General features: G+C 41.6%; 1 protein-coding gene across 2 annotated transcripts in view; it reads right to left on the minus strand.

Moving 5' to 3' along the window:
• Window positions 1-3,798: 3,798 nt before the first annotated feature.
• pcdh17 (protocadherin 17) overlaps window positions 3,799-13,449 on the minus strand; it is a 54,850-nt gene continuing 45,199 nt past the window's right edge. For both annotated transcript variants that reach the window (XM_041938516.1, XM_041938524.1), the window contains exon 5: window positions 3,799-8,494. In XM_041938516.1, the coding sequence (XP_041794450.1) occupies window positions 7,797-8,494 (698 nt within the window). In that variant the 3' untranslated portion in view covers window positions 3,799-7,796. The remainder of the gene's footprint in view (window positions 8,495-13,449) is intronic.

Consider the following 13,449-nt stretch of genomic DNA (forward strand, 5'->3'; position numbering starts at 1 on the left):
ACAATGTTTTATTTTAGACGTATTATTGTCCAGGTGAGAACAGTAGACTTTTAAAGTTGTGGGGCTTATACACACTGTACAGTCCCAGAAACAGTTTGTCATAACGACATGTAAATAAAGATGTGAAAATTTGTCAGAAGTCATGAGACGTGTCGGAACGTCATTGAAACACTACAATGGCAAGAAATTTCTGTATCTAGTTTGACAACAAACACCAAAAGTTAAAAAAAAGCAAGAATGAATAGATGAATAGAATTGGTTTAAAAGTGCAGGTAGCATTTAATGAAAGGTCCTTATAGTTCTTGAGTGTCTTACACACCAGACATTGGGAATTTCTGAATTGATTCAGCAGTGTCAGTCAGTCCTGCACTTTGCCAGGGGCACTAATCCATGTGAAGGAATTCATATGCCTACTTCATATTAAGTTTCCCGTGTTGCTTATTGACCTTTTCATCTAGCATTTTCCCTCACTGATGTGAGTTGGCCCCGTCACAGAAGCTGTCTAGAGCCATTATTTCACCGCTTTCTATTCTGCTTCCGGTGAGAAACACTTGAATGCTTAACACACTGCTTCTCTCCGAGGTCACTGGGAAGGAGGACTTGAATGTGAAAGAGAACCGTCAGTCTGAGGTGTTGGGTCCAGTAGCAAGTTTCTTCAATGGATGAATGTAAAAAAACAAACAAACAAACAAAAAACATGTTAAGTGCTGTGTTTGTGTCTTTATTTTGTATTGATGCGTCTATTTTTGTCAACCCGTCCTCGCCAGAAAAACGCCTGTAAAGGTCATCTGTGCAAGGTGGTTATTACGTTTCTTGTTAGGTGGACCTCTCACGGCCGTAGTAATTATGACATGAGCAAAGGTGACATAGTATAAAAAGCAAGAAAGGCTGCATGTGAAGGAGGTGGGGTGGATGGATCGGTCAAACAGACACAAGACTTTCACCTCGGAGACTGTTGTTTGTGTCCGGTCACGTCAGGTACGGAACAGTAACACTCTTAATTTAATCCAAACTATGATCTTTTCCTAAACCTAACCAAGCAGCTTTGTTGCCTGAACCAAACCAAACTGTGAGCGTATCACAGCGCTAACCATGTGATGACAAAGGTCCGGTACAACAAAGGTCAAGTACGCCTGTTGCTGCTACTCTTCAACAGTCATGTACAAAGTCGTCATTTTCTGTAGGATTGTGCACTATTGAGGACATACAAACAGTCTGCAGCTAATACAGGTTGAAGGATGGCTCTATGTCAGACAAGGAAGAATTTCAATAGAGTCTGGATACACATTTACATATAGTGTCACAAAAACTCTTATCACCATGGCACATTCACAGTGCCTTGCATTATTATTTAGGCATGTGATGCTGTTTGCCTTGATTGCGTGTGCCATCATTTCTTCTTCTGTTTGATGAAAAGTGATTCTCTTAAACACCCACTCAGGAACTGCGGCCATAGATACCTATTGTGTTTCTAGTTTTTTGTCAGCGGCATCAAATCAGAGTTGTCACGGATGACTGTTCCTGTTGTGAGACGCACATTCAGATTTCCTACCTCTCTTTTACGCAACCATACACGCACGCTGTCCCTTTCACACAGTCTTACACACACACAGGCATTTTTTCAATTTGCCTACCCTCGAGAGCCGACCACAAATGAAAAAGCCCTTGTCCTTTAAATCGAATATAAATACTTTCTCTGCTTCATGTTGAAAAGATCTTCTCTTCATTTGCCCTTTTAGCCAGCTCAATGCAGAATGTTACTTGATTAAATCCCATTAGCACAATTATTTGGATCAAGGACCTTGATTAAAATGCAGAAATACGATTTTTCCTATTGAGTGTTCCTCTAGTAATATCCACCAAAACTCGATGCAAATTTGCCTGCGCTATGTATTAAACATATGTTTATGATGTTGCCATGATAATTATGACATTTGTCTATTGCAGGCATCTGTTATACTGATATAATGCATATCATGCATTGCCAGACATAAAAATCCACTTCTTTATTATAACCAGGTTGTGTTCGTACTCAGGATTTGTCACATTGTGAAGCTGTGGCTGCTCATTACCAGCCACACAGCGTGCCATACCATAAATATCTCACACTTTGTCACAGTTTTTGCAACAAGTTGTGTGATCGGCACAGTTCTGAGAAACTGTTATTGAAGGTGACACGTAAGAGAACAGGCTGCTCTTAAGGTATTCTGTGGGTTTAAAGAAAAGGGCCAAATGAGACAGCGCTGCATGCTGCTGCTGCTGCAGTCCAGGGAATGGTGTTTTTAAGAGAGTACCTCTGCTATCTTTTTAATTAATATCTGCCTTGAGGCGACTAGTTAGATGCAAACAGAAAAAAGCCTTGGTGCATACCAATGGTCTGCAGATCCAGTATGGGGTAAAACATTCCCTCTGTGGTCAAAATGAAAATTAATTTGATCGAGTCCTCTTCGAATGATAAATAATTCCACGAATAATTTATCTTGATGTATTTGAGTGAGTTCTTTTTTGTGCTGGATTTTTGAACACATAAAGCACTAATGTTACCGTTCCAGTTAATTTAAAAAAAATCAAGCCTATTAAGATGGATCTTGAGACAACTAAAAACACTTCATACACAAGTTATTCATAGAATTATTTTAGCTTTATGTTTAAATTTGTAAAGAATTCCTAATATTCAATCTCTTCAGCATCAAGGAAGTATCCACTGGCAGGTTACGGGATGTTTTTGTGCAATTTAGCTGTGATTGTCCTGAATGAGCATTTAAGAACTGCAGTCTGGGAAATTACTAACTTTTATCCTTAGACAGCAGTATGCCGATTGATGCGTGGAGTCACAAAAGCATACAGCCATATGTACTTCTGCAATTAAACAGTGATGATGGAATAGTTTCCAGAGATAACTGTAATCATGTATCATTAGCTTCCATGGTCTGTCATTTTGTATTGAGAACCACTGAAAAAGGACATTAAAAACCCATTCCAAAGCACTAATACTTTAAGCACCAGTCAGCTCTTAAAAAGTTTGTTTACAATTCTTCTTCGGGAACTAAACACCACGAGGGAGGTCACATCTGCCACTGCCAGTGCATGTTCCACTCTGAGCGTCTCACACCTAATAGCCATTAATTACGCATTTAGCAAACCAGATTTGACTGAGCAAATGAGAAACATACAGTATATTTTTGTAACCACGGGCCAGTGTTGGAGAGACTTCAAATTGGCCTCTGAATGCGAATCTAGCTGAAGGGTGGAGTGCAACATCTTATCTGAGAAGCATTAGCACACATAATTTCAAGCACCAATTTATTTGCCTCTGAGCAATTAGGAAAAAAAAAAAAAACAGCACGAGCAGTAATCTTTTGTGTGGCAAAAATTTGAACTAATGTAATGAATGAAGAATCATTTGCCTGAAGCTAATTTGGAAATAGGCGTGTTCGTGTATGTGTGCGCGCCGTGCATGCATATGTGCATTTAAAACCAAAGAACGCAATTGGAAAGAGTTAATCCTTATCTTTCCCAAAGTGAGCTGGCACTGTGGAAGTAAACAGTGCAATCCCATTCGACAAGGCAAAACTGGCCTTGCAGATGCTTGAAGGAACAAAAATATCGCGAACGAGGTTTTCTCTCGGGAGAAGAGATATTACATCAAAGTCATGACTATCCATTCCTCAACCAACCCATACAAGGACAAGAGCAAACATTTATTAGTAATTGCTTTTTTATTTGATCTTTTCATCTTTTTTTTTTTCAGATAGATCACAATGAACACAGCCTTTAGACAATAGCAGTTGAAAGAATCCAAACAAATGAATGTCTCTGGTCTTTTCACCAGTTGCCCATTGTAGCGTGGAGCCCTATGCTATCAGTGTGGGCTTGGGGGGGGGGGGGCACACTGACAAACATTGGGTGCTTGTTTTAACTAACCAAAATGGCATGTTGTCTCTATGTGTGTGAAGCAGCGGCTGTCTGAGTCTGAGTGCACCTGCATCAGTGTGAGTCAGAGACCAGAGGTGGTTAGCCACATTCTACAAGGCCCTGTCCTAATCACTTGGTAAAACCAACAGTCTCAAGTGGGCACAAATAACCCACTCTAGATATGAGTAACGCACTGCCAACAGTGTATGATTCCAGCAGTGTGTAATTATACAACGAAAGGCCTTACATTATGTTCAGTCTCCGTCTGCGTGTTGACCTCAGCAGCAGCCTCTGCTCTATTAGACAGCAAATAGCCTGAGAGAGGGGGGCATGGCTTTAAAGAGTACCTTCATTCCACTGGATCCAGCTCATTTCCTGCCCACAGTTTGTGAGTGTGCAGACAGTGGCCAGGCCAGGGGAACACCATTTGAGGGGACAGCACTGTAAATGTGCCTGAGCTGTGACAGTGACTCTTTGCGGCAGCCAAACTGAGCAAAAAACAGAATCCTGGGGTGACCTCCGCGCTTTGTTCTAATTAATGCCCAAATGAAAGACAGGCCACAGGGGTTTGATGCGGGCTGGAATGAAATCTATATTACACGGGCAACATTAAATTAAATAAGTTGAAAGGAATTGTTCTGTCAAACAATGAAGGCATGAAAGCAAATCAAGCACACGCGCGCACAAAGAGGAGAGGATGCTTGATCCAGCATGAAGACAATGAGATAAAAAGAAAATAAACCATGAAGATAAGTGTGGAAGTGTCACATTTGTATGGGTAGTGTTTTGCCCTCTCTTCCAGCCTTCACTTTACCTTTAAGGGGCTATGCATTTAAATGAAAGGCAGTGTGCTGCTGAAGTGCCCGGGTGTTTGTATTTGTGTGTGTGTGTGTGCAAAACAGCATTTTTGCCAGGATCACAGTTGCAGATTGCACTTTGAACAGCACATTTTAACTGTTTGTGCCGTTCATATGATGTGAATGTCAGGCTTGCTTGATTTAGCCAGATATTTGAGACAGATAAAAAAAATCTCATTTAAAAATAACCATAAATATTTTCCTCCTCCGTCAAATCTTCCAAGCCCTCTCTAAAAAGAGCTTCTGCCATCTCCCAGGAAAAGAGCAAGGGTAAACCGAATGCTTTACAGACGAAAGAGAGGAGAAGAGCTAACGGTTGCTTTGCTCCTCAGAGGCGAGAAAGCAAACAGCTGAAAAGGAGAAAAGTAAACAAATGAATAGTGAAATTAAAAAAAACGATGGCAAGCGGGCAAAAGATGGCAGAATGACGGGAGAATGTCCAAACATGCACCTCGATTAAGAAAAAAAGCAAGAACAGAAATCCCAAAATACTCAGATGTGACATGTCTGCAGGATTGAATGCGTTACATCTGCTGTCAAGATTCCAACTCAGCTCACACACACTTTACAGCAAACACACCAGGAGCCACACGGATGTAAGTCGCTGTTCCCTCTCATGGCTGCATCTTAAATAGATTTGGTGATTGTGGACATATTTACCAGAACACATCAAGTCTAATAGCCTACTGTTCCGCTTATTTTACTGTCAGAGAATATTAGAAAAAGCACCTCCCATTCTTATTTCAGAGGGTGGCCGAAATGTGCCAAAATTTTCAAAAATAAATGTCTATTATTATTATTATTATTATTATTATTTTAAGAAAGCCTGAATGTGAAGACACTTGGTTATATAAACCGTGTACCTAAACAGCTAAGACATCAATTCCAAAGTAACTTCAGATAGAATTTCAGATGTCAAGTTTCTCTGCAAAGTATGAGAATTCTAACATGAATAGAGAAGGAGTACATACATAAACAACACAGACTGCTGAAAAAGAACCTCTTTTGGTCCTTTATAGAAAATGCACATTCTGGTGGACCAGGGCTTTATAAGCAGTCACAAGCTCCACAGATACAACAAGCTCTCCGCAGAGACAGTAAGGCAGTTTTATGATCACCAAGGAAACCACTCCACTTTCCATATGGCAGGTTTCTTTTTTGGAAAGAAAGTAAAAACATAATGAACACAAGATACGCATACTAGTTATCGTTAAAGAAAATAGCTGCCCTGTAAAAATCTGCTCAGTAAAAATATTCAAACTGTTATCTTGTGGTTGTTGCTTTTTGTTGGTTTGAATTGTATTCTAGATCAGCTGGCTCATTAAGCGTTCAACAGTTATTGTATTTGATCCGGCTGGATCTCAGGGTAAAAAGAGGCGACATCTCAAAAGCACTGAAGCCAGCCTGCAAAGATGCAGAATAGAGAGGAAAAAAAACACAGAGAAAAACCCAAACTAAAGCAAACTCACAGAGTTCGACAGCTACTAAGGCAACTTTTGCCAAATACAATATAAGCCCATGTATATTGCAACACAACTATATATTAATTTAATAAAATACACAATATAGCTTTTGTACACATAACAATTTGGCTCAAATGCACAGAAATTGCAGTAAAATCAACAAAAATATGTCAATTTTTTGATGTAAACACATCTAAATTGGATACATTTACACATATAATGATATTATGTATAGTGATAATGTGAAGGGACATTTTCTTGTTTGTTTATATTTTTGGATATTTGTCTTCGAAACAATGGCAGTGTCCTTTGCAGTTCTTTGAGTTAACACCCCGCTCTTCACCTTAACTCCAGGACACTTTTTTTGCTGAGATTCCTCATTTCTTTTTTTCTTATAAAATGTATAAATATTTTAATATTTGGACACTATACATGGATTCATACATATAATCATCTATATAATCATATAGATATCATCTTTTCACAGTTGAGGAAAAATGTCCCTTTTTATACAACTTGTGATCGCCTTAAGGCATAGTCACACACATGATAATTCACTGTACACAAGGGACTGAAAGCTGATGATGTTCATGTTTAAGACAATTACACAGATGGCCATCGGTGTGTAAGCATTAGTGTGTATGTGTGTGTGTGTGTGTGTATGTGTTTGCGTGTGGCATCAGTGCATGGGAGTGTGTCAGCATGTGTGTGCGCAAAGTGTAGTGCACATGTGTAAAAACTGGTGCGTGCAGCTACACCGGCCAGCAACATGAATGTTTAAATAGAGGCGTGAGACAGACACAACTTACACATGTGGCTACAAATGACAGGTGAAATATGGTTACACTGTTAATATTTCTCCTTCAGCGTCGCATTTAAGCCCCTCCGAGCGAGTCCATAACAACCCCTGCGAACACACCCCTGATTAACAACTCTCTTCACGTTCAGATACAGGATCCATCACAGGTTAAACACCTACATTAAAGTCAGAAAAGATAAGGTTGTTTTGCGTATTTCGATCTTTCACCGTCCCAAATAGATTAGAATTTGTTTCTCTGCTTCCGCATCGATTGTCGTGTCTGACCATAAGTAGTCCTTTTTCACTCAGTTTCTATGGCCATCACACATAACAGAAATCCACCTACACACACTTAGATATGTAGGATTTCACAAGAGACCATGAACAACACACTTATGAGCTGGTGGGCACTTAGATAAGCTTGCGAGGTGCCAGAGGCAGAAGCCTCTGCAATTTGCTTAAGAATCCAAAACAAAAAGTGTTTATAAATTCAGCAGAATTCAGATGTTTGTTACCCAGTTCCTTTTTGTTGGGAGGGATCTCGGCACCAAAACTGGCGCCAATACATAAATGTTCCCATTGTCCGTCCAGTGTTGGTACTTTTCAACAACAAATTAAGTGAAAAGGGCTCCTATTAGAAGAGCCATTTAACCTTTTTGATTTGTTTTGGTGACAGTGACAGTTTTGGCGTGAGAGTTTTTGGAATACCATTATATTCCTCTCTCTCTACCTCCGTACTTCTTTTCGTCGCTGTCCTTTGTGTCACTTCCTGAGTGTGCCAGTGGCCTCACTTCCTCTGCAGTCCTGCAATAATTTGTCGATGTCTCTCACCACCTGGTCAGCGTCCATTCTGTCACGGTTTGCGTCGGGCTCCACCTGCTCCAGGACACACTCCATTTCACCTGTTGCCTCTTGGCTGATCCTGGAGCGGGCCTCTGCGAGCACCTTGGCCACGGGGTCTGAGGGAGGCAAGGGTGGGTAGACCCCCTGGTCTCTGGTTTGTTTGGTTGGTGACAGGTACTGACCATCAGGGGGCCCGTAGTGGCCAGAGCAGGTGGCAGGAGGAGGTTTGCCTTCAGCCCCGTCAGCTGGGCTTTTGACTGAGGAGCAGGGAGACATGGTGGAGCAGCCCTTGGTAGGACTACTAGAGGCTGAGGGGACCTCTTGGAGCAGTGGACTGAGGGCACGTTTCGCCTTCAAGTAGGGCTTGACATTGGCGACCAGGATGGTGTGGTCACGCCTCTCTTTTCCAAAAGTACAGAACGTCTTCTTGCCATTGGGGTTGACAGTCTCGTAGGTCTCTGTCTCGGGCACAGTCTCCATCCCCGCTGGCACAAACATATTGTTGCGGTAGTCGACACCCTCTGCCTGGTTTCCTCCAGCAGGGAACTGGGGCATCCAGCAGCGGTCAGAATGACCCAGTACTCTGCACTCCTCTGTGCAATTCACACAATCCTCATCTGCAGAGAGAAACAAAGGGAGGGGATGGATGGAGAAGAAAGTTATATTTATGTCAGCAGTGTGCACAGAATAGAACAAAACCACAGAGAGGGTAATAGAATCATAGTACTATTATGAAACTGAACAGTACAAAGAGTTGGAGCCCAAAATAAGGAAAGAAGAGCCAAGCCTGGTGAAATTATGTAAAAAAGGTTAAGCCAGTTAAGGATATTCCATTCTAAACACTGTAAATGCATGCACATGTCCATGCACACACGCACACATACACATACTGTACACACACACACACCTTTCTGGGACTGGGGGACACCTGCTAGCATTTTCCAAAGCTCTGATCAAGGGGATGGCAGAGCATACAGAAGGGATGGGGAGGGAGCGAGAGGAAAAACAACAACAGTTGAGGTTTGGCAAAGGCATAGTGCCGTTATCATAAATTCATGTCAGTGGGCTTTGAAGCCCTCCCTAGACACAGAGACTGTGCCAAATGGCTTGTGCTTCTTCCCCGTGTGTTTGTGCCTGTTTATTTGCGTGCTCCTTGTTGTTGTGTGTGCACGCATGTGTGTTTAAGTGTGAGTGTGTGTTCCCCTCTTTCATCTCTATTCAGAAGGATGCACACACTGGCTGATTATGGGAGTGTTCATGCCTGTGTCAAACAGATCCAGAACTTGGTAAAAAAAAAAAATAAAAAATTATATATTAAAAAAAAGAAAAAACAAGAGGAGCACATTTTTTCCCCCCTCTTGGACGTGACAGTGAAAAAGAGAGAGAGCGAAAAAAAACTGAGCATCTGTTGTCTCATAAATGGAATTTTTCCATGGGCCGGGTGGGATGAAACCAAGAGAAGACACATAGAGGATCCCAACGGTTGAGACAATACGAATGAAATTGGTACATCTAGTTCCTTGTTTCACATCCTCATCCACACATCATGCAGTGTAATATACTGTCAACACATTTCAGTATGCTGCCTTGACAGGCCTCCATCAATCATTCCATTAGCTGACGAATTGTAAACATGATAGGGTGCAGGTTAGACAAATCCAAGAACGCGCAACACACCAGCATTTAACACTGCTCTCCAGTAAAAACCAAAAGGTGGCTTGCGCAGGCCTCTAAACAAATGCAGCAGCTCAAACCAATTTGCATACTGGTTTTGAGATGCATCTCTTCCTGTTTGTGGAGCCAAACGCTGCAGACAAAACACCACACTTATAATTTCTTACAGCAATGTAAGTGTTGTTGATGTTTGCTAAAATACACTTTTTTTTGGAACAGCACAAACAGAACTGAGGCAGCTTTCTTTGTGAAGATGAATTAGGCAAATCTATTCATAGGAGCTTAATTTTTGCATTGTTGATGTTTGTATAGCCCAATGAAAGTGTCAGAGGCACAAGTGTCAGACAGCAATATTTGAACAAAAACACAGTCACAGACTTTGCAATTTCACACTCTTCTAAAGAACAGAAAACAGCTTCTTGTCACCTTTCACCTCCCCTGCTGAATGGTTATGAATTAAACCTTGATTCCTTGTGATGAACCCTTGTCCTTGAATTGGGAATATGCCACCAAAACCACATTTCGAATGAGTGAAATCTGTCGTCCTTTTAAAAGACTTGAAGCCTGCAGGTGAAAATTGTGATGTGTTTGTTAACAGAGATTTTCTCACAGGCTTTGTTTTAAAGGTAACATTTGAAAGAGTAAGAATGAGGCTGCTCTGAGCTTCACAGCATTTCCGCCACTAATCTCGGCTAAATGTGAGAGGGCAGCATTCCTGTTAGGAGCTGTAACGCCACCCTATCAGTTCCATTATGTGATGCTGGACCTTTACAGCACGGAGACAGTGCTGCTTTAAAGACCACAAACTTGGGACTAATACAATCTTTTGTTGATGCAAATGAGCGGGCAGAGTGGATGTGCTTGAGTGCACTTGGCTAGGCTGTCTTTGCTGTGTTGCGGGTCAGCAGCCTTGATTCCTGGGAGACTGCCCTCCTAAGCTGTAGAGATGAGCTTAACACTTGTGTTTGAAGAAGCCAAACAGCGCTGGCAAAGAGAGCCTGACATTTCCCATGTCGAGGCAGTCATCTGAAGAGGGAATAGGGTGAGCTGGAAAGCGGGGGCCGGACCAGTTTGAGATGGACTACATTTAAACGGGGTGGGGGTGAGCGAATGCATCCGCATGCACCGAGAAGCATTTGTGTGTGCGTGTCTGTGTGTGTGTTTGCACGCCAGTGTTTGTGCAAGAGTGATCTGAGATTTGAATAAGAAAACATAAACAACACGTCAAAGCGCGAAGATCGATGATATGGCGGAAATCTTGTACATACATAATAAAAACCTGGGCACACTTTCCGACCAGAACAGCCTATTACTCTAATCCATCACCGAGCCGCAAAATATACACCACACGTGTAACCGAGCCGAACAGCTGGACAGCCACTGCCTGTCACACACCCGACTCGCATGCATTCCAGACGCACACACAATTAACTTAGCCCCTACAATGTCTTCATGCTCTCAGAGGTGATTGTCCATTCACCGTGTGCATATTAAAGCATAAATAATCCATGCAGACATATTTCCCTCTATTTAGTTGGAGGAAACCTCTGATAGATTATTCATGTCTCAGCTGCACGTTCAACCTTGAGGCGTTCTCCTCATATCTATGGCTAACAATATGACATATGAGAGCAAGGGTGACATTCATCTCCCTCTCCCTCTCTCTCTCTTTCTCTCTCTCTCTCTCCATCATGGCTCCACCAGCTCTCTGGGATGGGCAACAGAAGCCTCCACCAAGGACAAATTTGCCTGTGATGATTTGGCTACCAGGGGCGTGCTCGATCGCTCCCTCTCCAGTTTCTCTCTCGGCGCTGTGCATGGTCCAAAATAAATTACACTGATAGATACAGTGAGTCATGCAATCATTTGTCAAAATTTGATTCACCTCTCAGTCACTGATTTGATAAGGTACAATGATGAAACACACTAACCTGCTTTATTCATTATTTTTGAAATCAAAATCATTAAGAAAAAGAATCATATTACGGTTTTAACTATTACTGTTTCTCCATTACTTTAGACTTTATTGTCCTCTAACTACTGATGTCTATCACAGCATTACTTTTTTGTTTTTGCAACATCATTGCTTTCATTTTTCAGCTGAAATTCTAAGCGTTTTCTGTAAAATCAAAGCATCAAGATAGCTCGAACCTCAAGATATCAATCTATGTTTACAACAGGGACACAGCGTTCTTTATCTTTCACTGTTCACTCTTTTATCAAGTTTGCAATCTTGGACGCTGATATTGTACAGCGAAAGAAAAACGTGTCCTCATGTCTCATCCCGCATACAAGCCCTGAAAATGCGTCTCATAGCCACGCTGGCCCTGAATCAAATGGGAACAAATGAAAAAGACAGGGGACGATGAGGTGATTTGCGGCGAGGATACAGCGTGATCAAAACAACTTGGACATCAGGAAGACGAGAGGAGGCGAAATTCAGCTCAATTTTCAATGAAAGTGTCACTGAAACTCTGATTGAGTTGTCAGGAGGCGGGCACAGCTGATGTTTGTATCTTTGCAGCCCTATTGTAGACACTTGACCCGAATCCCTGATTGAAATCAGATATTTATTACACCTCTATTGCCAACAAAAAAAGTTTAATTAACTCCACACACTCTTTTGGACTTGTGGATCCTTTTTTAACAGAGAGCAGCCGCAGCTATCTTACTACCTCTGGCAGGGTTAATTGCCTTGCTTTAGGGCAGAATAGCAAGACTGGGTAACAATGAGTGAGATAGGAAGGCTATGTAGTTGCCAGTTATCTTTACTGCTAAGGGCACATGAAACAGATATCAAAGTAGCAAAGCTGCTCTAAGAAATCTTTGAGCAATAGCAAAAGGACACAGTGTCAAAAAAAAAAATGCTACCAATTCAGAGAAACCCTTAATTCAGCAACATGCCAAAATAAAAAAGGAGGAAGAAGTAAATAATCCTGGTTCACTGTGTTATTTGTCAACATCAGATATTGCCGTGATCGTAACAGCAGCCAGGGTGAGAGAGGCCGGTGGAGGTGAAAGTTAGATGAATGAACGATTTGTTCATTACTTTCTGAACCAGTGAGGTGCTTTATCTAAAATGTAAAAACCAGTCCCCGCATGTATCTCTTTAAAGTGACTGGGACATTTTTAGAGGCAGTTCTTGCTGAATAAATTATGAAAAAATTTGAATGAATAATTTCAATAACGAATTGCATTTAAAAGCAGGGTTGGCCTGTAATGACTGCCCGATGTACTCCGAAGAAGGCAAGGGGGGGGGGGGGGTGGCGGATGTGTATATCTGTATGCATGAATGTGCTCGTATGAATGAGTTTAAACTGCACTTAACACATAACAGTTCTAACTAAAAAACAAAGACCAAAGCAAAAAAATATACTTCATTCATCTGTAACAAAGACGCACACTAAGAAGAGAAAAAGAAGCCTTTTTTTTGTTTTTGTTTTGTCATTTAAAGAAAGTCTGATTTTCAACGCTGTCCTTCTCTGCTCTCTGTTAGCTGCGTGCACTGATCTTTCTGGAGCACCGAGCCTTTTGCTGTGTAGTTACACTGGATTTACAAGAACAGGAAACTATTATTGGTATCTCATTTTTCAACCTACCCTTTTCTAATACTCCTCGAGGAGCACCACGCAAGTGCAGATGCAACAGAAAACAGACAACAAAGACCGGAGGAAGGTGGGGGCATACCCATAAAGACGTGTACACCCACACTCGCCCACACCCACACACGCAATAACCACTATCACAACTCCACTTGATATGATTCACAGCACAGTGTTCACTGTAAAATGTCAGGATGGAATGAGGTCGATATTAAAAAACTTCACTAACCCAAAGGGGCCAGGAATAAATGCTGAAAAAACTTAATACAGTGTTAAACCCAGTGGAGTCCTAAATT

The sequence above is a fragment of the Chelmon rostratus genome, chromosome 1 (assembly GCF_017976325.1).
Source record: "Chelmon rostratus isolate fCheRos1 chromosome 1, fCheRos1.pri, whole genome shotgun sequence".
Classification (NCBI taxonomy): Eukaryota; Metazoa; Chordata; class Actinopteri; order Chaetodontiformes; family Chaetodontidae; genus Chelmon; species Chelmon rostratus.